The sequence below is a fragment of the Camelus ferus genome, chromosome 20, assembly GCF_009834535.1.
Source record: "Camelus ferus isolate YT-003-E chromosome 20, BCGSAC_Cfer_1.0, whole genome shotgun sequence".
Taxonomy (NCBI): domain Eukaryota; kingdom Metazoa; phylum Chordata; class Mammalia; order Artiodactyla; family Camelidae; genus Camelus; species Camelus ferus.
Window position 1 is genome coordinate 38,344,406 of NC_045715.1, and position 24,297 is coordinate 38,368,702.

Genomic DNA, 24,297 nt, shown 5'->3' on the forward strand with positions numbered 1-24,297 from the left:
AACTAAGCACATAAAATTATATTATGAGTATCGGGGGAACTGCAACCATCATCAGAGATTACATTTTTTATATAGAAAAATAACGAGCTTCTATCTACACACGTTGAATTAACGTGGAACAGAATTACAACCTGCTACATAACGGGATTTTCCTGCTACTAAAGACCACCTATCTGCTGCAAAATGTATTCTGTGCAAAAATTAAAGACACTGTATTTCCAGAGAGCAGGAAAGGGAAGACGGCCACAGCGGCCCCACCATGAGGAGCCGAGGTTCTCCCCACACCCAGCCCACTGCCAGCGACGGGGGTGGTAACCACTGAGGACAGAAAAACAGACCTTTTCACCACTCTGAAATAGACGGCGCCAGCACGTCACTGTTAAGAGGAGCACACATCTCACTCGTGACCCCTCAACGACACGCCCCAGAAAATCCTATTCTGTTCTCAACATGAACTTGGGCAGGGATGAGGGCGGTGTGGACGGAAGACTTAACAAAACAGAAACATACAAAAGGAATATATAAAACATGCATTCAGCCCAAATGAGGAGTGACTTCACGATACATTTTCTAAGAGAAGTTATTTTTACATATTTTAAAATCCTGTAAAAACCAGGTATATTGCAAGGGTTTAAAAACAAAGTCAGTGATGAATGACGGTTAATTTTAACAGAGTTCATGCAGTTATCTTAGTGGGAAAGCCACTGTCCCAAGTCACAAAATTTATGCCCCGTCACATGATTACATATTAAAACCATTTCTTAAAAGAAGTTACTTTGCACTTGGTGCTGACAGAGCTCTTGAGAAAGTGCTGTACAAATGGAAGGCTATAGAAATTTTTAAGTGATAATTTAAAAATACCGTACAAAAAACGTGTAAACAATAAGATGCTTTAGTGTTGCAGGGCGTTATAAAATCCATCATATGGATTAAGACAACAGATCATTTCTTGTGCATTTTATAAAATTGTTAGCATAATCCTGTAAGTTCAAAATTGCATTGTCAGCAGCAAAAGGTGCTGGGGGCGTGGCCGAACGCACAGGATGGGGAGTCCCCGCGGCTGCCGCGTCTCTCCTGAAGGACCCGCCAGGCGTGCGGAAGGCCAGTCCCACCTGGGAGCTGCTCCAGCACTAAGACATTTATCCTCCTGTCACCCACCCTGGCAGAGTGGAAAACTGCTCTTAAAAGACTTTATAAACAGTACAAATTCAGGTAAAGCACTGAAAGTTAGGTATGATATTTTTTGGCACAAAGCACTTTTAAAATCTGAGCTCACTTTGCAAAATATATGTCTGGAATTTCTTATTAAAAATAAAAACTTAGAATGGTCAATGGTTCTATGAATGAATGAATGAATGAATGAGAGTCTACGTGTCCTTACACACCACACTCCCCTCCGGCTCACTTCAGTACCAGGCATTGGCGTGCGCACCCCACATTCTAGCGTCTACAGATATTGCACAAGGGACATCGCCAAAGTACACACGGACGCACTCTGGCAAGATCAGAGGGTTACCTTTCGGTAGTATTTTCTGTAAGTGTTCAGATCCAATACCATTTCCCGAAAAGCGAGATGACCAATCTCAGAGAAAGAAGGCTCGCTGTCTTTCCTTGGCCCATAATATTAAAATCTGTACCAATATACTTAGGCATTTCCTTTATGTTTTCCAGCATGTAAAATTCAGCAAAACCTGTTTCTGCTATTTCTTATAGCATTCCTTCAAAAACAGGAGAAGCTTCGTCTAATGTAAAACAATTAAAATGAGTCCACAGGGCAGAAAGTTTTCCCCCAAAGATCTTGTTCCATCCTGAAAAGCACTGCGGGACAGGTAAGCCCGTCAGCTCCCAGAGAGCCACTGGGTGCAAAGTCTGCTGAGAAATCGTGTCACATGCCACGACAGCCGGGTGTCCATCTTGCCGCACAATGTAATTCAATCCTCTTTCTCCTTAAGATGTTTTAGGGTATGCTACAGCTGCTAAAAGGATTTCTGTTTTTCTTGGTCCTCTGTTTGTTGGGTCTAAGATTGATGACATCTCCACCATTAAGGGTGCTTGAATTCTGACCCAAGTGACTTCCACCAGATGCGCTAAAGACACCTGCGTAAATGGAGGGAAACACAGAGATCGACACTGATCCACCTCAGGGTACCTACTGCGCCCTGTGCGCCCAGCTTCTTAGTAACTCAGCAGTATTTGCAAGCATTCACACTTTAAGCTTTTGTTTTCATTTCACTTATTCTTAATGGCCAGCACGCGTGGTTCGGAGTTCGCAGGGCACAGAAGGCGTCACAGTGAAGTCTCCCTGCCAGCCCACCACTGCCCCGCCGCTGTGTCAGTGCTCCTATGCATCCTCTCAAGAGAGCTGGCGCATCTGAGGGCAGACGTGCTAATGTATTCTCTCTTCCTCCCTTTGCTACCCAACCAGGGACATACTCCACGTGCTGTTCTGCAACTGTTCACTAACAACCTATTTTTGAAATTTGGATCTGAAAATATGATCATTTTAGTAACTTCACTTATTTAACTCCACATCATATAACTTCAAGGACCTGACAATGCCCTGTAGTGAGGTCTGTTTTAGAGAAGTGGAGGCCGTGGCTTCAGCTGACAGACAGCTGAGAGCCTTCTGGAGAGTCCTCGAGGAACGCACAGTTCTCTGACAGATGGGAAGGGAGCTCACTGTTGATGGAAGAGCCACGGAAGCAAAGTGAGGAAGGTGATCCTGAAGGGCCCAGGAGACGCGGGCCTACTGGGGGGACAGTGGGGCCTGAGGCCGCACAGCGAGGTGGACCAAACTGTTTTTACAAGCTGGGAGGAGAGACCCGCATGTGACGGGTTCCCCAGCGAGAATCTACCGCAGGGAGGGCCTTGCTCAGCGCCCTGGAAGGAGATGGGTGGGCCCAGGAGCCCAGATCAGAGAGCAGCTGGTCACGACGGCCTGTCGTTTCTCAGGGCGCTTGAGAACCATGTCTGCCAGGAGGAGCACATGCATTAAGGGGAGAGTAAAGAAAAGGTAAAATAGGTCCAGAAAATGCTGTGTGTGTAGTGAGGGGTGGGTTGCAGACGGGGGTTCTCAGGAGACCACGCACAGGACCCTCAGGGCAGAGAGCAGGTGCGCACCTCCCCGGGAGCCGCGGCCACAGTGAGAGGCGGAGAGCTGACTGATCCCCAGGGAAAGCGGAACTCCACCCACACTGGTTAAACACCAGGGGTGCGTGATCAGCAAGGCGGCAGGAGAGGGGAAAGGTGTGGAAATGGTGCAAGTTGCAACCAGAGAAACAAGGGTTCAGAAGGACAGGCCTCTACAGAAAGTCCTCCCTGCTGTCAATGTATCGGATGGGCTTCGAAAATTCATCAAGTATCTTTTAACTCAATATACCTTTTAATAAGAGACTTGATACTCCTAAGTTCAATAATCACTGTTCTAACACTTTCCAGTCACATTTCATAAAGAAACGAGCACACTGCACTAAAAACAAAAAACGGCAAGCATGACACTAACGAACAGAAAGGAAGTCTCCCAGGCAGACGTGGGGCTAAGACTCCCCAGGTACTTACCAATCTTGTTCCTACTTGAATGCACCGACTCTGGACCCTCAGCTATCTGCTGTTTAAGTTTTTGAAGGTATTTTTCTGCCAAATATTTAAAAACTAGAATGAAAGCAAAAACAAAAACCTTACCAAGTCAGTAGAATTTATGCACGTAAAATCTGTTATTTCACATCATTTACTACAATATTTATACTTACTAAACAAATTTAAAATTAAATTACAAGTATATAATCTAGCTGAAAAACTTCAACTTCTGAAACTTATCTGAGTGACACTGAAGTACAGTGATGGTACCAGTAAGTGCCCAGAGGCACTTCATCAGCAAAGAAAGAAAATGCTACTCATAGTCACAGGCTCTTTAGTTCTCAGAACCTGAAAAGTGATTAGTATTCAGCAAAACTAAATGACTCAGTCTTAAAAAGACGTCACTTTCTCTAGGTGAAAAGTACTACTCAGAGGGCATGGGAGCAACAGTCGGGCTGCAGCCTAATAAAATGAGCAGCAATCCTGGAATGAGAAAACGAGCCATCTTCCCCTAACCTCAGTCTTAAACTAGGAAGTGTTACTAACAAGTTAAGGTCACTGGAACTGCCTAGCAGGGCGCCCACTACTGTGGGTCCCAGGACAACGCAGCGATCTTAGGAGGCACGCGTCAGGCACACGCACGCACGAACACTCACATATGTCCAGCTGTAATTTTAAAGACAAAAAACAAAACGAGTCTGCCAGGGTTTTGCTGCAGAGTAACAACTATTCAAAGACATTAGTGCATAATTAAGGACTAACCCAAAGCAGCATCAAGCCTTTAAATTTTACTTAATGATCCATGACAAGAAAATTCTATTCTCGTTACCAGTATGATTTCTAAATTAAAAAAAGGCACGAGAAGAGCAGAGCGACTTCCTGTGTCAGGGCTTAAGCAGGTGCTTTACCCTCGCTCACGTGCAGGTCCTCCTTCACCGACGTCCTGTAGAACCTCAGCTTCAGCTTCTTCGCCAGGGCCTCAGCCTCCTCACTGCACAGCAATTTTAAAAATGCATATAAAGCTACTTGTATTAATAAAATACATTTATTTTAAAAAGTCACTTTTATTACATCTGCTGAATACAGCTTGGGGCGGGGGTCAGACCTGCCAGACCAGTCAAAAGCTACGTTCTTGGGGCTTGAACGGGATTTCCGGTTTTCACTACTCTGGGGGACAAACACCAGCCACCACACTGTAACTGTAAAGACACTTTTCTATACACTCACTAAACTCCAGCCTTAAAACGGTTAAGTATCATTTTTCTTTATTTAATACTTTAATTTTCTCTCTTCTGCTTTTAGAAACACTTGAATTTAACCCTACTCTGGAAGTCTTACTGCATTTACTTACTTTACTCTTACTGGCTGTGAAACTACTTTGTTGCTGAAGTCAGTACACTGGTGTGTCTACAAGCGTGGACTCCTAATTTTAGTTTCATTGTGACTCCTGCTTCCCTGAAATGGTCCCCCAAATCCTACCACCACCACCCCCAGCCACCCTGGAACCACGCTGGTCTGTGTGATGAGCACACTCAGAAGTGGTGGGTGTGACTTCTGAGACTCCATCGTAAGAGACAGAGTGGTTTCTGCCTTGGCCTTGGCCGTGGCCTCTCCTGGATCGCATGCTGTGATGGGGAGGCCCGCGAGGCTGGGAGCTGAGGCCTCCTGCCCACCGCCACGTGAGGGAGCCCTCCCCGCACGGACCCTCCAGCCCCAGCAATGTTTTGACAGCAACCTAGGGAAAAACTCAACCAGAACCATCAGCCAAGCCCTCCCCAATTCCTGACCCACAAAAACTGGGAAATAATAAATGTGCTATTTTAACCCACTAGGTTTTGGGCTAATTTGTTATGCAGCAACAGATGGCTAATACAAGAACATGTTAAAAAAAATAAAGTAAAAACCAAGCCAAGATCTTCAAAGCCAGCAACATATTAATAATGCAATAAGCAAATACTTATAGACAGAAATTATCTGGACGCTAAACTCTGCTCACAAATTTGAGCATAATTGTTCTGAACATACAAAACAATATGAATCCAAGCTGCTTACCAGTTTAAACTCATCAACATACTTATCCTAGATATCAGAAGATCTAAGGACGTTTTTCTTAACATTCACCCTGTCTAGATTTGACCTCATGTGAAGAGCTGATTTGTGCTGCAGGGACCTAAGGCTGGAATTCTCACAGGGCCTTCAAAATGATTCCTTTAATTCTCCTTACTTATGGTTCAGTGTGAACTTTTTTTTAATCCAAATCAATCACAGAGACTAGCTCACAGAACTTTTAAGTATAAGGCAGTCTTTTCAGAAACGTTCCTAAATTTTGTTAAGTCTATGCAAAAATTAAAGCAGGTTTTAACTATGCAGAACTACCACTGCCCCCTCAAGAGCAGACCCCTTACTTCTTTATACAAGAGTCATCCAGGAGGTCAATCTTGTTTTGCACAAGGACGGTTGGGATGTCTCCAACTTCAGCCACCACTTTCTCTCTCCAGCTGGAGATTGCTTCGAAAGATTCCCTGTCTGTGGTGGAAAAGACAAGCACGCAAGCCTGGGCTCCTGTAAGGTTACAAAATAGAAACGTTACTTATGTTAACAAGACAGTCCTCCGTAGGGTGAGGGTAACTTTTACGTATTCAAAACAATCTTTATGTAAATAAATATTGAACTTATCTTTGTAGCCCTGCTTATTTTTTAACATATAAACTCCATTTTCTAATTCAAAGAACCAATTTTTACCAAGAACAGTGACTCTTAAATTTGCACAAGCGTCAGAGCTATACTGATTCTTTGTGGAACCACAAAATGCTGATGTTTCATGACATTACAAGGGCCAGAGAGAAGAGAAAGGAGGCATGAATGACCGGCTGCTACCCGCTTCTTCCTGGTAACAACTGTCTTTGCTTTTTTTTTTTTTTTTTTTGGTGGGGGGAGGTAATTAGGTTTATTTATTTATTCTTGGAGGAGGTACTGGGGATTGAACCCAGGACCTCATGCATGCCAAGCATGCATTCTACCACTTGAGCTATACCCTCCCCATTGTCATTTGCTTCTTAATTCCTTCTAACACTGATTTAAGAAAAATCTATGAGAAAAAAATAATTTTCTCATTCTATTTACTTTTAAAAAAAATCTATATTATTTTATTCTCGTAGAGTACCAGTGATGCTAAGGAATGTACTTTCAGAACCAGTGCCAGGGGCAGGATATAGCCAGGTGGCAGAGGTGTGCTTGGCATGCATGAAGTCCTGGGTTCAATCCCCAGTACCTCCTCTAAAAATAATGATAATAATTAAATAAATAAACATAATTACCACGCCCCACCCCACTCCCTGAAAAAGAACTAGTGCCAACTTGTAGACACAGTGAATAATCTTATAGTTACCTGGGGGAAGAGATAAATTTGGCAGTTTGATGTGCAAATGATAACCACTACATATAAAAAGATAAAAAACAAATTTCTTCTGTACAGCACAGGGAACTACATTCAATATCTTGTAAAAGCTTTAATGAAAAAGAATATGAAAATGAAACTATGTATGGATATGCATGACTGGGACATGCTGCTGTATGCCAGAAATTGACACACTGAAACTGACTCTACTTCAGTTAAATAAAAAAGCACCAGTGACAAGAGAAAAATATTTACATTTAATCAAGAGAAAAGAAGTTCAGGTTTTCACCCTGTTCAACTGCACAATACCCATACTACACTGACTGACGATATTTTAACTATCAACTATCACATTAAGTTGATAATATCTAAGATTAAAAATAAGCAGCAACCTTCTGGGAGAGGGTTTCATAAATGATCAGCAGTTGATCAGGCAGCGTGGAGACAGAAGCAGGTGACAAGAGAAACCCGTCCTAGAGTCAAGAGGATTTCTCACTGTTACTCCTGACTTCCAGACCCCTCAGGTCCAAGAGTTTCCTACTAAGACTCAAGACACACACACCAGGGCCACCTAAGACACTCCAGGGCCAGGAAAGCTTTGTTCACCACCTGAGGGAATAGGGAAGAAAGCCAAAGAACAACTAATGAAAGAGAAGACCAGCAGTTCCCTATTACTGTAAAAGCAGAGGATTCTGGAAAAATCCTTCCTGCTTTAGAATAGGATTTAAACCAACACAATAAATTAATTACGCATAGCTCAGGGGTGGGGCACAGGCAGATTAAGAGACACACCCTGAGACTTCCTCAGAATTTAAGGAGAAATAAAACTGGAGCCATCACACTACAATACTGAAAAGTAAATTCATATTTACTTGAACTCTAATATTGCTTAACCTATAAATAAAACATTATTTAATCATGCTTTAAGAAACTCTTCTTTACTATAAAACTCTGTCAGCCTCAAACCTAGAATTTTATATCCAGTCAACTGCCATTTATGTTTGAGGGTCTAATAGGGTATTTCTAGGTACACAAGGTCTCAGACACAAACCAAAAAACTCTTAAGAGAAGCACATTAAAACAACAACAAAAACAAAGCAAGTGGTACCAGAGATACACGTACCAAGAATGATTAACTAAAAAAGCACACTGCTGTTTAAAAAATCAAGACAGAAAGGATAAAAGAAAAAGTATGTTCATAAAACCCAAAATCATTTAGTGGGGTACTTAGTGGAGAGAGACCAAAGGAACGGGGAAGTGCCCAGGGAAGAGGAGGACTGACCAGGGTCCAGTTAAGTCCTCAAAGGAGGGGAACAAGGTGCCCTCGGCCCGCACAGTCCCAGCAGCCCTGAAGGACAGGCCTGTTTCCAGGACCCCACCCTCCGGCACCTGCTGCAGGGGGGTCTGCTTTCCTGCCTGGGCTTCTTCTGATGCTTCAGAAGGGCCCTGATTTAGTGCATCCCTAAGGAGATGCGATGCCTGGTTGGGAGGGGGATAAAAACCTCGGCCTCACTGCGGTCACCGGGAGGCGGTCTCTGGGCTTCCTCACGGAGATGGACCCCAACTGCCCATATTAATAACTGGCTCATGAACACAGCCTATGGGTCCTAGTCTGGGATCACCTCCCAAATAAACCCCGCCCCCGACCAGCTGTTGGGGGGAGGGGACACCCAGACAGTGTGTTACATCAAAGGCAATCACTCAAAGAACAAAAAGAATGCGTGACTATTAAACCGCTGGAGAAAAGGAGATTTATAAAACCTGCCCTAAAATGACAGAAGAAAGTCATACAAGAGAATCAGTGGTACACGCATCTCTGAGGAGGGGCGGTTCACCTGCTGCTCAGTCTTCACGCTGCATACTGCAACCACCTCATCTTACCGAACCCAAATATACTGCCAAAATGAAAAACAAGAAACAAAGCAAACAACTTGGATTACTTTTACAGTCACGGTAATTCTGACAAACGCTGGACAACTACTTGTTTTAAATTCCTCTAACTGAATGCTATCCATCCATCCAGATTAAAATGTGATGCATTATAGTTCTTTTATGTTTAGGAAAACCCTAAAAATAAAAACCCCAATGCTTCTCTATTATATTCTAAAACAAGTTAGAAAAAAGACCCTTTTAACAAAACTTTGACTGAGGTATCAATAAAACAGACGACAAATACCAGATTCCAAAATGTGTGCGAATTAAATTTGCAGAATTTATAAAGAAAATGCCTAGAAACCCATTACACAACTCTGAAACTCCCTTGAGCTTTTCAAGAATTTTTTCTAAGAACTGAGAAAAAGGAGTAGGACCACGAGCTTGCCTCCCCTCGCTACAGCAAAACCACAACTGACTGCTAGACAAGCATTTGGAAAAAAGACTGGAGCCTAACAAAAAAGACCTTCAACTGGACACATAAAGAGGGAACCACAGCAGGACAGTAGGAGGGGCGTGCTCTCTATGTAATCGGGCCTCATACCCCCAGGGTGGATGACCTACAAGCTGAAGAATAAAGTGTAAAGCAGAGGCTCTCCACAGGAGTGAGAGTTCTGAGCCCCACGTCAGGCTCCCCAGCCTGGGGTTCAGGCATTGGGGGAAGGAGACCTCAGGACATCTGGTTTCGAAGGCCAGCGGGACTTAACTCCAGGAGCCCCAAGGGACTGGGGAAACAAAGACACTTGTTCAAGTTAGGAAGAGCACAGAATCACGTGTGCTGGGTTCAAGGGCAGAGGCAGTGATTTCATAGAACCTGGGCCAGACCTGCCTGCTGATTTTGGAAGGTATTCTGGGGACATAGCGGGTGGCTGCGGCTCACCCAGGGGACATAAAAGCTGGTGGTGGACATTCCAAGAGTGTTCATCTACAAGAGCTTTCCTGGAGGCTGACATCTTACTTGGGTCCTTAGCACCAAGACCCGGCCGCAACCAACAGCCTGTAGGGAAGCCTCAGGCCAAACAGCACACTGGGTGAGAACACAGCCCTACCCACCACTGGTCCAGGACCAAGCTCCACCCAGCAGTGGGCAGGCACCACTCCTCCAGCCAGGAAATCTGCATAAGCCTCCAGTTCAGCCTCACCCATCAGGGGGCAGATACCAGCGGTAAGGAAACAACAATCCCATAGCCTATGGAAGGAATCCACAAACACAGGCCAGACTCTACCAGGGACCAGCTGCACCCTGGCCCTTGGGTGACAAGAGAGGAGTGTACTTCTTGGACACATAGGACATCACTCACAGAGGGCCACCTCTCCAGGGTCAAGAAACATAACTGACCTACCTAAAAATACAAATAGAAAGATCAACAATATAAAGCATCAGAGGAGTATCTCCCAGGCCAAGGCACAAGATAAAATCCCAGAAAAAATAAGTGATGAGGAGACAGGCAATCTATCTGAGAAAGAGTTTAAAGTTATGATGGTGAATCACGATGTTCAGAGAACAGGGGAGGAGTATAGTTGCACATATAGAGGGTGAGGTTTTTAGCAAAGAGTTAGAAAATATAAAGAACACCCAAACAGCATTGAAGAATACAATCACTGAAATGAAAAATACACTAGAAGGAACCAAAAATAGAATAAATGAGGCAGAAGAACAGATCAGTGAGCTAGAAGCCAGATTAATGGAAATCAGTACCACAGAAGAGAAAAAAGAAGAAATGAGGATAGTTTAAGAGAACTCTGGGACAACATGAAGTGCACTAGGAAATTAAAGAGGACTTAAAAGAAATGGAAAGATCCCATGCTCTTGGATTGGAAGAATCAGTATCGTTAAGATGGCCATACTGCCCAAGGCACTCTACAGATTTAATGCAATCCTTATCAAATTACCCAGGACATTTTTCACAGAACTAGAACAAACAATCCTAAAACTTACATAGAATCACAAAAGACCCAAAACTGCCAAAGCAATATTGAAGAAAAAAAGAGCGAAGCTGGAGGAATAACCCTCCCAGACTTCAGAAGATACTCCAGAGCTACAATAATCAAAACAGCATGGTACTGGCATAAAAACAGACATGGATCAATGGAACAGAACAGAGAGCCCAGAAATAAACCCATAGACCTATGGTCAATTAACCTTCGACAAAGGGGGCAAGAATATACAATGGAGAAAAGACAGTCTCTTCAACAAGTGGTGTTGGGAAAATGGAATAACAGCATGTAAATCAATGAAGTTGGAACACTCCCTCACTCCATACACAAAAATAAACTCAAAATGGCTTAAAGACTTAAATATAAGACAAGATATGATGAATCTTAGGAAAAAAACATAGGCAAAACATTCTCCGACATAAATCTTAGCAATGTTCTCCTTGAGCAGTCTACCGAAAAAAATAAACAAATGGGACCTAATTAAACTTATAAGCTTTTGCACAGCAAAGGAAACTATAAGCAAAACAAAAAGACAACCTACAGAATGGGAGAAAATATTTGCAAATGATGCAACTGACAAAGGCCTAATTTCCAGAATATACAAACAGCTCATATAATTTAATAACAAAAAACCCCAAACAACCCAATCGAAAAATGGGCAGAAGACCTAAACAAGCAATTCTCCAATGAAGACATACTAATGGCCAATAGGCACATGAAAAAAATTGGCCAATGTCACTAATTATCAGAGAAATGCAAATCAAAAAAACTACAATGAGGTATCACCTCACACCAGTCAGAATGGTCATCATTTAAAAGTCCATGAACAATAAATGCTGGAAAGGGTGTGTAGAAAAGGGAACCCTCCTACACTGTTGGTGGGAACATAGTTTGGTGCAGCCATTATAGAAAACAGTATGGAGATTCCTCAAAAAACTAAAAACAGACCTACCATATGATCCGGCAATCTCACTTCTGGGTAGATATCTGAAGGGAACTCTAATTTGAAAAGATACATGTACCCCAATGTTCACAGCAGCACTATTTCCAATAGCCAAGACATGGAAACAACCTAAATGTCCATCGACAGATGACTGGATAAAGAAGCTTTGGTATATTTATACAATGGAATACTACTCAGCCACAAAAAAGAATAATATAATGCCACTGGCAGCAACATGGCTGGATCTAAAGATCATCATTCTAAGTGAAGTCAGCCAGAAAGAGAAAGAAAAATACCATTATGATATCACTTATACGTGGAATCTAAAAGACAAATGAACTTATTTACAAAACAGAAACAGTCTCACAGACATAGAAAATGGACTTATGGTTACCAGAGGGGGAAGGAGGTGGAAAGGGATAAATTGGGAGTTTGAGATTTGCAGATAATAACTACCATATATAAAATAGATGAACACAAATTATACTGTATAGCACAGGGAACTATATTCAATATCTTATAGTAACCTATGATGAAAAATATGAAAACAAAAATAAATAAATAAACCTAATTACCCCCTCCAAAAGAAAACTGCAAACACATGAAGGCTAAACAATATGCCACTAAACCACCAATGGATCACTGAAGATATCAAAGACGAAATAAAAAGATACTTTGAGACAAATGAAAACATAAACACAATGATCCAAAATCTCTGGGACGCAGCCAAAGCTAAGAGGGAAGTTTATAGCAATACAAGTTTACCTCAGGAAACAAGAAAAATCTCAAACAACTTAACCTTACACCTAAAGCAACTAGAGAAAGAAGAACAAACAAAACCCAAAGTTAGCAGAAGGAAAGAAATCATAAAGATTAGAGCAGAAATAAAAGAAATAGAGACTAAAACAATAGAAAAAAAATCAATGAAACTGAAAGCTGGTTCTCTGAAAAGAGAAACAAAATTGATAAACCTTTAGTCAGATTCATCAAGAAAAAAAGGGAGAGACCCCAAATTAATAAGATCAGAAGTGAAAAAGGAGAAGTCACAACATCCAACACCACAGAAATACAAGGGATCATAAGAGGCTACTATGAGCAACTATATGCCAACAAAAAGAACAACACAGAAGAAACAGACAGTTTCTTAGAAGAGTACAATTTGCCAAGACTGAATCAGGAAGAAACAGAAAATACGAAGAGACCAATTACCAGTACTGAAATTGAATCAGTAATTTAAAAACTCCCAAAAAACCAAAGCCCAGGACCAGATGGTCTCACAGGTGAATTCTACCAAACACATTTAAAGAAGAGTTAACACCTATCCTTATCAAACTATTCAAAAAGTTGCAGAGGAAGGAACACTTATGAACTCATTATATGAGGCCACCATCACCCTGATACCAAAACCAGGCAAAGATATCACAAAAAAAGAAAATTACAGGCCAATATCACTTATGAATACAGATGCAAAAATCCCCAAAATCCTAGCAAATTGACTCCAACAATACATTAAATGGATCATACACCACGATCAAGTGGGATTTATCCCAGTGATGCAAGGGTTTTTCAAGATCCTCAAATTAATCAATGTGATACACCACATTAACAAATTGAAGAATAAAAACCATATGATCATCTGAATAGATGCAGAAAAAGCTTTTGATAAAATTCAACATCCATTTATGATAAAAACTCTCCAGAAGGTGGGCACTGAGGGAACATATCTCAACATAATAAAGGCCATATATGACAAACCCACAGCTAACATCATAGTTGATGGTGAAAAGCTGAAAGCATTTCCTCTAAAATCAGGAACAAGACAAGGATACCCACTCTCACCACTTTTATTCAACAGTTGTGGAAGTCCTAGCCACAGCGATCAGAGAACAAAAACAAACAATGGGAATCCACTCCCCTCACAGACCACAACGACTGACCTGCACAAACCCCGGACAGGAGAGATTTAATGCTAAATTACATTTGGAGTGTTGACTGCTGCCCCAGGACTGGCTGTTCAAATGCCAAACTGAGATTATGTTCATGACTAGAAATCACTGAGCTGGTTGAGAAAAATTGCTTAAGAGTGACCAGAACAGACGGGAGCTGAAGGTACCATCAAAAAAGGACCTCCCCTCCTTCTATTGCCTAGTAAAATATAAAGGGATGGGGAGACCCACACACAAAAGCTGCACTTTGGGACCTTCATGAGCTGTGCCTGTTCGACGCACCAACCAACTCTTCATTCGACACGGGCCCTACACTGCTCCCAGTCGCTTCGTCCCTGGACCTCCAGCTCTGCGTCGGTACCAGCCATCTTCAGGAGAGTTAATGCTTTCATTTCTCTGCTGTTGATACTCTGCTGACATTCAAAGGCAGTTGTGTTTTCTGTTCATATAATTCACAAAGACCTTTATTTTCCTACTGTTCTATCTTCTTTCAGTGCTACCTACCCTGAGAATCGCACCACGGAAAGTTCCCCATCATCGCAGACAGCGGTACGCCACCCACAAATGGGTCCCTGCTAATAGTTAACAGACTCCACTTACCCACACGTCAGAAACACAGAGACCTGAATAAATTTGTTTTCAGCGATAGGATCACCAACAGCAAGTATTTATTCCCAATTAATAAGATCATTCCCAAAAGGTGACTATATTTTAATGCAATTCAGAAACTACCCACCACAACACATAAGGTGCAGAGGGTGACAGTCCTCCGATCACTGGAACAGCTTACAAGAGTCTGATCTCTAGGCTGGTTCTGAGAACCAGCAGCACCCAGGTCACCCGGGAGGTCAGAGAAATGCAGAATCTCAGAGCCATGCACAGATCTACTAAATTAAGTCTGCATTTTTAACAAGCTCCCAGGGGCTTTAATGTGCACATTAAAGTTTAAGAAACACTGCTCTGGAGAATACCAGCAAAGGCCAATCAGAAACGCAAGGCTTTAAAAATACTATTGTAGATATTACTGTGGATTTAAATGCTATCCCTTTCCCTTTTGACACTCTATATAATCTAAAGCACACAAATTATTCAATGAACCAATCTATCCCAGATTCCAAGCTCAGATAATTTCAAAACAAACCTGAGACATGCATAGTCTAATTCGGTTGTTCCCTAATTCTTGCATTTTATAATTATAATTTTTATTGAAATATAGATATAATTATAATTTATAAATAGCTTATTTTCCAGAGCTATTTTATTTCTAAAAATTTTGTTTTGTGAAAGTTATTTTGTTAAAAAAAGTTTTCTTCTGCTTATGTGCATAATCTCAAATAATAGGTCTCAAGGCTATAAACTCACTTCCATATACCACTAGTCAGAAGCATTTTTTTCCCACATAACCAAGTCACAGTAAAAAAAAAAAAAACTATAATAAAAGTCCATTTTATGTTGTATATAACTTTCTGTATGGTTTCTACTGCCTAGGGTGGGCTTTCTTAAGAGTTTAAGAGTCATCTGGGATCCGAAAGGCCTCCTAATATGATCTGTGCTCTGTTCTATTCTATTTACAAGGACGTCACCTTTCAACATGTCTCACTATACAATTAAGCCAGCACTCTAAGAATACAATGATATCTTTAAGCAACGGTCTTAATATAATAGGTCTTTTAAATGAGCTATAATAATTTTTATAATTTTTATGCATCTTGAATAATACATATCTAGGACATAAATCAGTATGTCATAATTTTATAAGAGACACACTAAATCCTTATCTTAATTCATTCTTCCCACCCTTATCTTTTCCTCCTAGCCTTTATTTACATTTAACTACATCATCATCTGATCTGTATCTGCAGATATTACCTGGTTGTCTAGCTGCCATCCAGTTCTCCCCTCTCCCTGAGAACACCTCTCCCCCATTGTACCCTATGGTTTAGGCCAATAACCCTACCCTCCGCTCGGGGGAGGCCCCGGTGCACCAAGCCAATTAGGGTAATCACACTCCTCTAACTACTTACTGTAATCTGGTCAAGGGTGGTCTAATCAGATAAAAGCTCAGGACTTTAGATCCACCTTTGTGGGAAGTAACTCTGTGTCCCCAAGGAAGTGAACAAAGCACATGGCTTCCACTGTTGGTGGTGGCACTCTTGCAACCAAGAGGAAGATCAGCAGGAGGAAGAACCCCACGTGGGGAGGATGGCAAGCCCAGAGGATCAGGGAGGTTACAGTCAGAACAAACCGCGCCTGAAAGCCACTCTGCTCGCACTAGCAAGTCAACAGTGAGTCAGTTTGAAACTGCTTTTCTGCTGTCAGCAACCAAGAGCATCAAGATAGAACCCAAAGGAAAGCACAGAAGCGTGTTCAATGTGCTGCTTCTCAATTCACGTAACATCACACCGTCTGTCCCCTAATTGGTAAGCGAGGGAGAAGAGCTGGCACCTAAGACTCGTCTCAGCACCCCATTCTCTGTGCCCCTTTGACATAGCTGGCTAAAAAGGTTACATTTTAAGAAAAGCTTTTAACAGATCTATTTATACATTTACGATTGTTTTGAGTCAGAACATTAAGTACAGGAGCATCAAAGCTCTTTAAAGTCTTTTAGTCCAAATGAAACAAAGTGGAAAGAAATTTAAACATCACCCACAGCAAATTAAGACGTAAATACTAATAATTATGGGCTCTCTTTTTACTTTCTGGCAAAATAAACATATGAAAGAGAAACAGTATGATCTGTGCATGCCTAACAAGTCAAACAAGAAGTATGCAACTGACTGGATGAGCCAAGTTAAAAAAAATTAAAAGATAGTAATGTTGAACAGTCTTATGGCAAAGATTGGAGAAAGCACTCATACCTCAACTACAGCGGAAAATAAAATATTTTTAGCTACCTGGTCTTCTTTAAATTAGGGACCCAAATAATTTACTGAATTGTACAGTTCTCATGCTTTCTCCATTTTATTTATATTCAAATCAAATCATTTTTCACATTGGACCAGTTTTTTTTCTTTAAGTCAAACTTTATTTTGATTTGCCTTTTTTTAAGTCAAATTTTATTTTGAGATAACTGTAGACTCAGTTTTGCCTTTTTAAGTTACAGACACAGAAAAACTTAAAAATAACCATATTAGTTGAAAAGGAATACTGCCGTATCAAATTGTTAAAAGCTTAAAAAGAAATAAGCCAACTCACTTTTTTCCTCCCCCACACAACCCCCATATATTTCATGCTGCGAATTTAGAGACAAAGCGAGGTATATAAAAAGAGGAATTTCACCCCAGTTTAGGGTCTCCAGTCCTATCATCGTGGTCTTCCCGCTTCTCTCAACTCCCAGAGCCCTGAAAAGGCTTGGTCCCGGCACTTGAACTTGACATAGCCAAATGCTACCCTGTCTGCAGGGGCTTCACTTCTCCTTATGTTAGTTTCCGCTCACTTCCCCGGAGTCCGAGAAGGCACTCCCCTGGGTCTGCCGTACTAGGTCCGGGAGGGCCCGCGTGAGTCCCCTGATGCTAACACAGACAAACGGGCTACAGTACAAAGTATACATTTACTACTCGGCAAGATCTTTAGAAGAATAATGGCCTGGGGGCTCTAAAAAATGGTTTGGAATTAAACATTCTTTAAGGGCAACCCTTGTGCAGAAGCCAAAAAAGCAAAGGTCTTTGTTCAGCCAAAAGAACATGTTGGAACAGACTACAAATGCCCACGATACCTCGGTAGTAGGCCTTTGTTATGGCATCAAATTCCTCCTGACCCGCCGTATCCCACAGCATCAGCCTGATGTCTTCATCGTTAACTCTGAAACGAGATGAATTAACTTCACGTGCCAAGAAACGGTCTTTATTTGTCAAATCTTGAGGCATTAAAACTACATTGTTGGTTCCACCCTGAAAAAAATCTGAGTGCTTTTCAACGCTGATACCTTGATCGACAGTGAGAGTTACGGGTGAGACACTCCCTAAAGCTATAGTTTTACACGATTGGGATTTTCCTGCCGTGTTTTTTCCTTCCATAGCCACAGACAGTGGTGGCTGAGACCAGGATCCCAGGGCTCCACACCTGCGGATTCAACCAACGGCAGACAGAGAATATTTGGGGAAAAAAAATTCTAGAAGGTTCCAAAAAGCAAAACTTGAATTTGCCCCATGACTATTCACATAGTATGTATGTATGTATGTATGCATGTATGTATAAAACTGAATTGCTTTGTTGTACACCTGAAACTAACATTGTAAACTGACTACACTTCAATAAAAAATAAGAATTTTTTTAAAATGGGGAAATCACGAACAATTAGGGTCAACTGTATTAATTTGGTTCAGATAACAAGTAAAAAAAAATAAACATCATCATGACCTAAAATGAATCCTCTTAAAATATCTAAGAAAGGAAACAATAAAAAAAATTTTTAAAAAGAGAGTAATAAAATACAGATTAGAAATTCAACAATCTTGAAAGCAATGAACGCATCTTTGATGCTAATGTCTGGGATAGTTATGTCAGATTTATTTAATGTTACTCATTTCTCTGTAATATATTTTAGTTTGCCTCCTACAATTTAAAATATCCTTAGAAGTTCTCAGGACAAACGACAAAAAGTATTACTTTGTTGTGTTTTAGAATTCAATTGATTTCCTTTTCATAGGAGTACATAATCCTCTCAGATCTGTTTTCTCTTATTTCTTTAAAGTAAAAACAAATTATTAATTCTCTAACTTCTATATAGTCTTGCCCGGTTTTAAAAGAGAAGAGACATTCTAAACAAATAGATCCCATAATATAAGAGATGAAAACTATTCTGAGGTAGGTAACTTTCCTTCCAAATAAAATAGTGGACAGAAATCACAGTAGAATCAAGCATCAGTCTGTGTTTAAGAAGCGCCCAAGGTGCCACCAATAAATATAAAACAGATGTAAGACAGAAAAAGAGAGAAGGGGGAGAGGAGTAGGAAAAAAAGAAGAAAAGATGAGAGAGGAAGGGAAGAGATGGGGGAGGAGGGAGGAAGAAGGGTGAAGGCACACAAAGGGATGTGAAAACTACTGCCGCTGGATAATCAGGTGCCATGATACATTATTCTGATGACACTCTTGGTCACCGCTCACAAATCAAAACTGAGAGGATAAAATGGCCAAGTACATACTGGATTTGTCGCTCCAAAAAATCAACTCCAATGGTTTTCTTGTAGTCTTTTGTAAAAATGCCTTTGCAATACCGCTGAATCATACTTGATTTTCCAACCGCTCCATTCCCTACGACCACCACCTTGATGGCCACTTCCATATCTTCCTCCAACATGTTTGGAATGGAAAAGGTTTCTGTACCAACTTTAATTCCAGGTGATCAGATCTTCTCTCTTAAATCTGTGGTTTAAAATGAAATGATTTTTTCATGACATAAAAATTATTAAAAAATCAAATAAGCTATGATTGTTTTATCAAGAAGTAATTATATTGCATTGCAAGAATTTATTTCCATGAGGGAGACCCATTCCTCACCCTGTTCAGATAATGTAAAGTCTTTGGAAAGAGGGACAATAAGACAATTTACTTTTGAATCCTTATCAACAGCATAGTGAACCGAGATTACATAGTTCTACCTTTCACAGAGACTACGGGCATCAGAGTCAAGGCCTGATTTAAAGCTGTCATTTACTAGTTCTGTGCTCTTTGTGAAGTTACTGCTTAACCTTTAAGCTTCAGTCTCCTGAGAATGCTTACCTCAAAGGACTGCTGATCAATGACACAGATAAAGCACTTAGCACAGTGAAAGTGAACAAACAAAAAATGGCAGTTTTATATACCATGATAAATCCTCCACAGGCAGTTACCACCAAAACGGCAGCAAACACAAAATCTAAGGAAAGGGCTTTTCATCCTCACAGGTAGTAATTAACACCTCTAGAAGAGCAGCCTCAAGAAGGGTTGTGTGTAATACCACACAACCACGTGGCACCGCTGGGCTCTTGGTTACAGTGCCTTAGTGTCGGGCTGCAAAGAGTCCTCTACAACCTTATCCCGCCCACTTTTTCTTCAGTTTCAGACTAGTTATAGTTGCTCATAGAATGAAAGTAATAGAATGTGTACTGTTTGCATCTTAGACTGAAAAGAACAGAAAGCCAATTTCTTCATACTTCTTAAAATTACTAGTTAAGCTCCTGCCTACTTAGCTATTATATTCCAACAACCATAACTGAAAATCCATTTATACAACCACTACACAAAACATGCTGAAATGTGAAGAATGTTCCTTTCTTTGTCCCTAATGGAGTCTTAGTAATTGTCCCTAGTGCTTCACAAACTTGCACGATTATAAGAATCACCTAGGAGCACTTGTTAAAGAATAGTTTCTAGGTCTCCACTTCAGAAAGAATTAAATGATTACACAGAGAGACACTCAAAAATACTACAATAAAACAAAATGAAATTCTAAAAACAAAATTAAACTATCAGAATCTAATCAATGTTTATAGAACTGTCCACACAACAGAAGATACTTCAAACACCCACTGAACATATACCAAGACAGAACACTTATGCCATTAAAGAAACCTCAAAAAACTTAAAATAATGGGGCCACCATGAAATCAAACTAGAAATCAGTAACAGAAAGATAACAGGAAAATCTCCAAACATTTGGAAATTAAACACACAGAAGTCTCATCAACCCATGGGCCAAAGAAGAAGCTCAAGAGAAATTTTTAAAATAATTGAATTGAATGAAAATAAAAATACAATATGTCAAAATGTGTGGGACACAGCTAATGTACAGCTGAGAGGGAAAATTTACACACTAATTGCTTACCTTAGAACAGAAGAAAAGTCTCAGATCAATAATCTAAGCTCCCACCTCAAGAAGCTAGAAAAATAAGAGCAAAGGAAACCCAAAGCAAGCAAAAGAATGGAAATAATAAAAAAGCAGAAATCAATGAGACTGATACAACAGTTTAAAAAAAATTGAATTCATAATATAAAAACTCAAAAGGAAACCTACAGGCTCAGGTAATTTCACTGGAGAATTCTACGAAACTTTTCAAGAATGATACACAATCTCTCCCAGAATATAGAAGAGGAAACATTCCTTAACTTTGGAAAACCAGCGTTATCTTGATACAGGCACCATACAAAGACAGTACAGAAAAGAAAACTAGACAACATCTCCTCAGGAACACAGATGCAAAAATCCTCAACAAGATACTAGTAAACTGAATCCAGCAATACATAAAAAAATCACATTGCCATATCAACTGATGCAGAGGGACTATTTAACACAATTCAACATCCATTTGTGAGAAAAATTCTCAGCAAACTAGAGACAAAAGAAGGTTTTTTCAACCTGATAAGGGGCATCTATTAAAAAAAAAACAACCTACAGCTAATATCACACTTTTGCTTTTTACCGCTTAGATTGAGAACAAGGTAGGATGTCCACTCTCACTACTCCTATGTATCATACGCTAAGTCCTAGGCAGACAACAGGCAACAAAAATACATAAAATACTTACAAATTAGGGAAAAGACTGTATTCACAGATGACATGACTGTGTAGAAAACTCCAAGGAGTCAAACAATCCTGTGACTAAAAAGTGAATTTAGCAAGGACACAGGATACAAGAACAACACAGAACACTCCACTGTATTTCTAATATGCCAATAATGTACAATTTGAAACAAAAAAAAAACTTTAAATGACAATTATAATAACAGTTGCAAAAAAAAGATACTTTCTTGGTATAAATCTAACACAACATGTATAGGATCTGTATGCTGAAAACTACAAAACACTAATGAAACAAAGACCGAAATAAATGGAAAGATTCATCATGCGCATAGATTGGAAGATTCAGTAAGGTAAAAACAGCAATTATCCTCAAATTGATGTATGGTTTAACAGAACTTCAAAGTACCAGCAGGACATTTTGCAGTTAGAGACAACCCGTTTCTAAACTTTATATGGAAAGGCAAAAGAACTAGCACAGCTAAAACAATTTTGAAAAAGAATAAAATTGGAGGAAATCAAACTACCCAATTCTAAGACACTATAAAGTTACATTCATCAAGAATGTGTGATACTGGCATAGAGAAAGATACATAAATCAATGGAACAGAACACAGGGCCTGAAAATAGACCCACACAAATAAAGCCAATTGATTTTTGACAAAGGTGCAGAAACTATTAAATGGAGAAAAGACAAGTTTTGTTTGGTGATAGAATAACTGGACATTCATATGCAAAAAAATTATCTTTCACTTAAACCTCACACCTTGTACAAATAACTCAAAATGGATCATGGATCTAAATGTAAAACTATTATTTTTTGAAGATGAAAATCTTCTTAACATGGGATTTGGCAAAGTTCTTAGACATGATCCCAAAATATGTACACACGAAAAAATGGATAAATTACATTTCATCAAAATTAAAAACATTTGCTTTGTGAAAGACAGTTAAAACAATGAACAGCTATAGACTGCAAGAAAAATATTTGCAAGACATGTCGAACAAATAACTTGTATTGAGAACACACACAGAATCCTCAAAACTCAACATAAGAAAGCAAACAATCTAACTTAAAAAATAGGCAAAACTCTTGGCCAGATAACCCACCCAAGATTATACATACTAAGTAAGCAGATGAAAAGATATTCAACATCTTCAGCCATTAGTTAAAGACACATTCAGACTGTGAGACATCACTACATGCCTATTAGAACAGCTAAATTTAAAAACAGGACAATACCAAGTGCTAGAGAGAAGGTGGAGCAACCGGAACTCTGACGTTGCTAGTGAGAATGAAAAATGATACAGCCACTCTGGAAATCAGTGTGACGATTTCTTATAACGTTAAAGGTACTTTATATGACCCTATAATCCTACTCTAATCAACACCCTAGAGAAAGGAAAACTTTTGTTGACACAAAAAAACCTGTATACGAAATGCTCACAGCAGCTATAGTCATAATCACCAAAAGCTGGAAACAATCCCAATGTCCTTCAGTGTGTGGATGTGTAAACAAACTGTGGCATATCCACCCAACGGACTACTACTCAGCATTAAAAAAGAATAAACTGTTGATCCAACAACTGGGAGGAATCTCAAAGGCATTATACTGATTGAAAGAACGTTACATGTTGTTATGATCCCATTTGTATGACCTTCTGGAAAAGATCAGTAATTGCCAGCGGTAAGGGGAAGGATATAAAAGCACAGAACAAGTTTTTTGGAGATAGAACGGTTCTATATTCTGATTGTTATGGTGGTTACATGAATCTAAAATTCACTGAACTGCACACCACCTAACAAGTCAATTCTACCATATAATGTTAAAAATAAACTTTAGAGAAAAAATAAATGCAATCAGATTTTAACACAGGCAGCCTGACTCCTGTGATTAACAGCCACGACTCGAGACCTAAAGAACTATACCAAAACAATTTAGTTCTTAGAAAATAAGCATAATTCCGAAGTCAACCATTTAAAACCCTGACACTAATACATAAGCGCTCTTTTCCCCGAATTTTAATTTTAAAAGATTTTGCCAACCAACAGCAGTCCAATAACTTAGAAAACGATGAGCTAACTCCCCTATCAAAAGGGTGGTTTTTTCATCACAGACTGTACTTCAATGCAGGTGTGGCGATATTTATGAAAATACTGAAAAACTTCTTAGGTTCAATGAAGTTATCTAGAAGAAGTCAGGCATTCTAGAAAACCTACAGAAGCAAACAGCCCTTTTCAGGCTCTACTGCCACTCGACGAGACCGTGAGAGTGAAGTTACTGCTCTCAGGTTCCAGTGCCTGGGAGCTGCCGGTGGCTCCGGGATCCCGGAGTAAAGTGATGCTGCGGCCGCCGGTGTCAAGGAGACCGCGCACTCAGGCTCATTCATATTCCGGCAGAATCCGAGCAAAACTCCGGGAAGGGTGGGGCCGCGGGCGGGGAGGGGGCCCACGGCCGAGGAGGGGTCGGGGAGCCGGGGTGGAGCTTGGGCCCTTTCCCCGCCAACCCTAACCCGGCACCTAACTCCCGGTCCCCGCCGCCCCGCGCTCCTTCCCGCCCAGAGCCCACGCCCCGGGAGCCGGGGGCCGGGGGAGGGGAGGGGGCGCCGGGCAGGCTGCCGCCCGCCGCCCACCGCCCGCCGCCGGAATCCGGCCCCGCGCTGGAGGCGGGCGCGCGGCAGCCGGGCCGGGGGATGGGAGCCCGGCCTGGTGGCCCCCGCTGAGCCCTGCCTAGCCGCCGGGCGGGCGCCTCCCGGGCCGCGGGGACCGGCGGGCCCGCCCCCGGGGCCAGGGCGCCGAGTGCGGCCGGCCGCCCCGCTGCGAGCCGCTACTCACCGGCCCCGCCGCCCGGCGCGACGGCTCCCCGGCGGGGCCTCCGACCGCCTCGCGCCCTCTTTTCTCGCTCTTTTCCGAACGACTCGGATTTTTTTCACCAACTTTGCCGGCAGCCAGGGGTCAGGACGAGCGGCTCGGCAGCAGCCCCGCCGGGGAGGGTCGGGCGCGGGAGACTCGACTCCCCTCAGCGGCAGCCGCGCCGCGCTCGGAGCATGCGCCGGGCTTGCTGTG

The 24,297-nt window shown here is 41.3% G+C and overlaps 1 protein-coding gene across 1 annotated transcript; it reads right to left on the bottom strand.

The window, feature by feature from the left end:
* Positions 1 to 3: 3 nt before the first annotated feature.
* On the bottom strand, positions 4 to 24,295 carry RAB23 (RAB23, member RAS oncogene family). The gene is made up of 7 exons (XM_032463330.1): positions 24,067 to 24,295; positions 18,877 to 19,096; positions 17,448 to 17,533; positions 5,982 to 6,138; positions 4,485 to 4,567; positions 3,559 to 3,651; positions 4 to 2,097 (listed from the first exon to the last, which is right to left on the bottom strand). Exons 2-7 carry the CDS (start codon positions 19,029 to 19,031, stop codon positions 1,958 to 1,960), a joined length of 714 nt encoding a protein of 237 aa, XP_032319221.1. The 5' UTR covers positions 19,032 to 19,096; positions 24,067 to 24,295; the 3' UTR covers positions 4 to 1,957.
* Positions 24,296 to 24,297: the final 2 nt, after the last annotated feature.

Bases quoted from the DNA above. Each gene is read 5' to 3' on its own strand.
- RAB23 (XM_032463330.1), bottom strand. From the start codon at position 19,031: ATGTTGGAGGAAGATATGGAAGTGGCCATCAAGGTGGTGGTCGTAGGG. The intron at 6,139-17,447 runs GTATCGTGGGCA...GTAACCTTACAG, and splicing joins AACAAAGGCCTACTACCGAG to GAGCCCAGGCTTGCGTGCTT. The intron at 4,568-5,981 runs GTAAGGGGTCTG...ATTGCTGTGCAG, and splicing joins GATGACTCTTGTATAAAGAA to TGAGGAGGCTGAGGCCCTGG.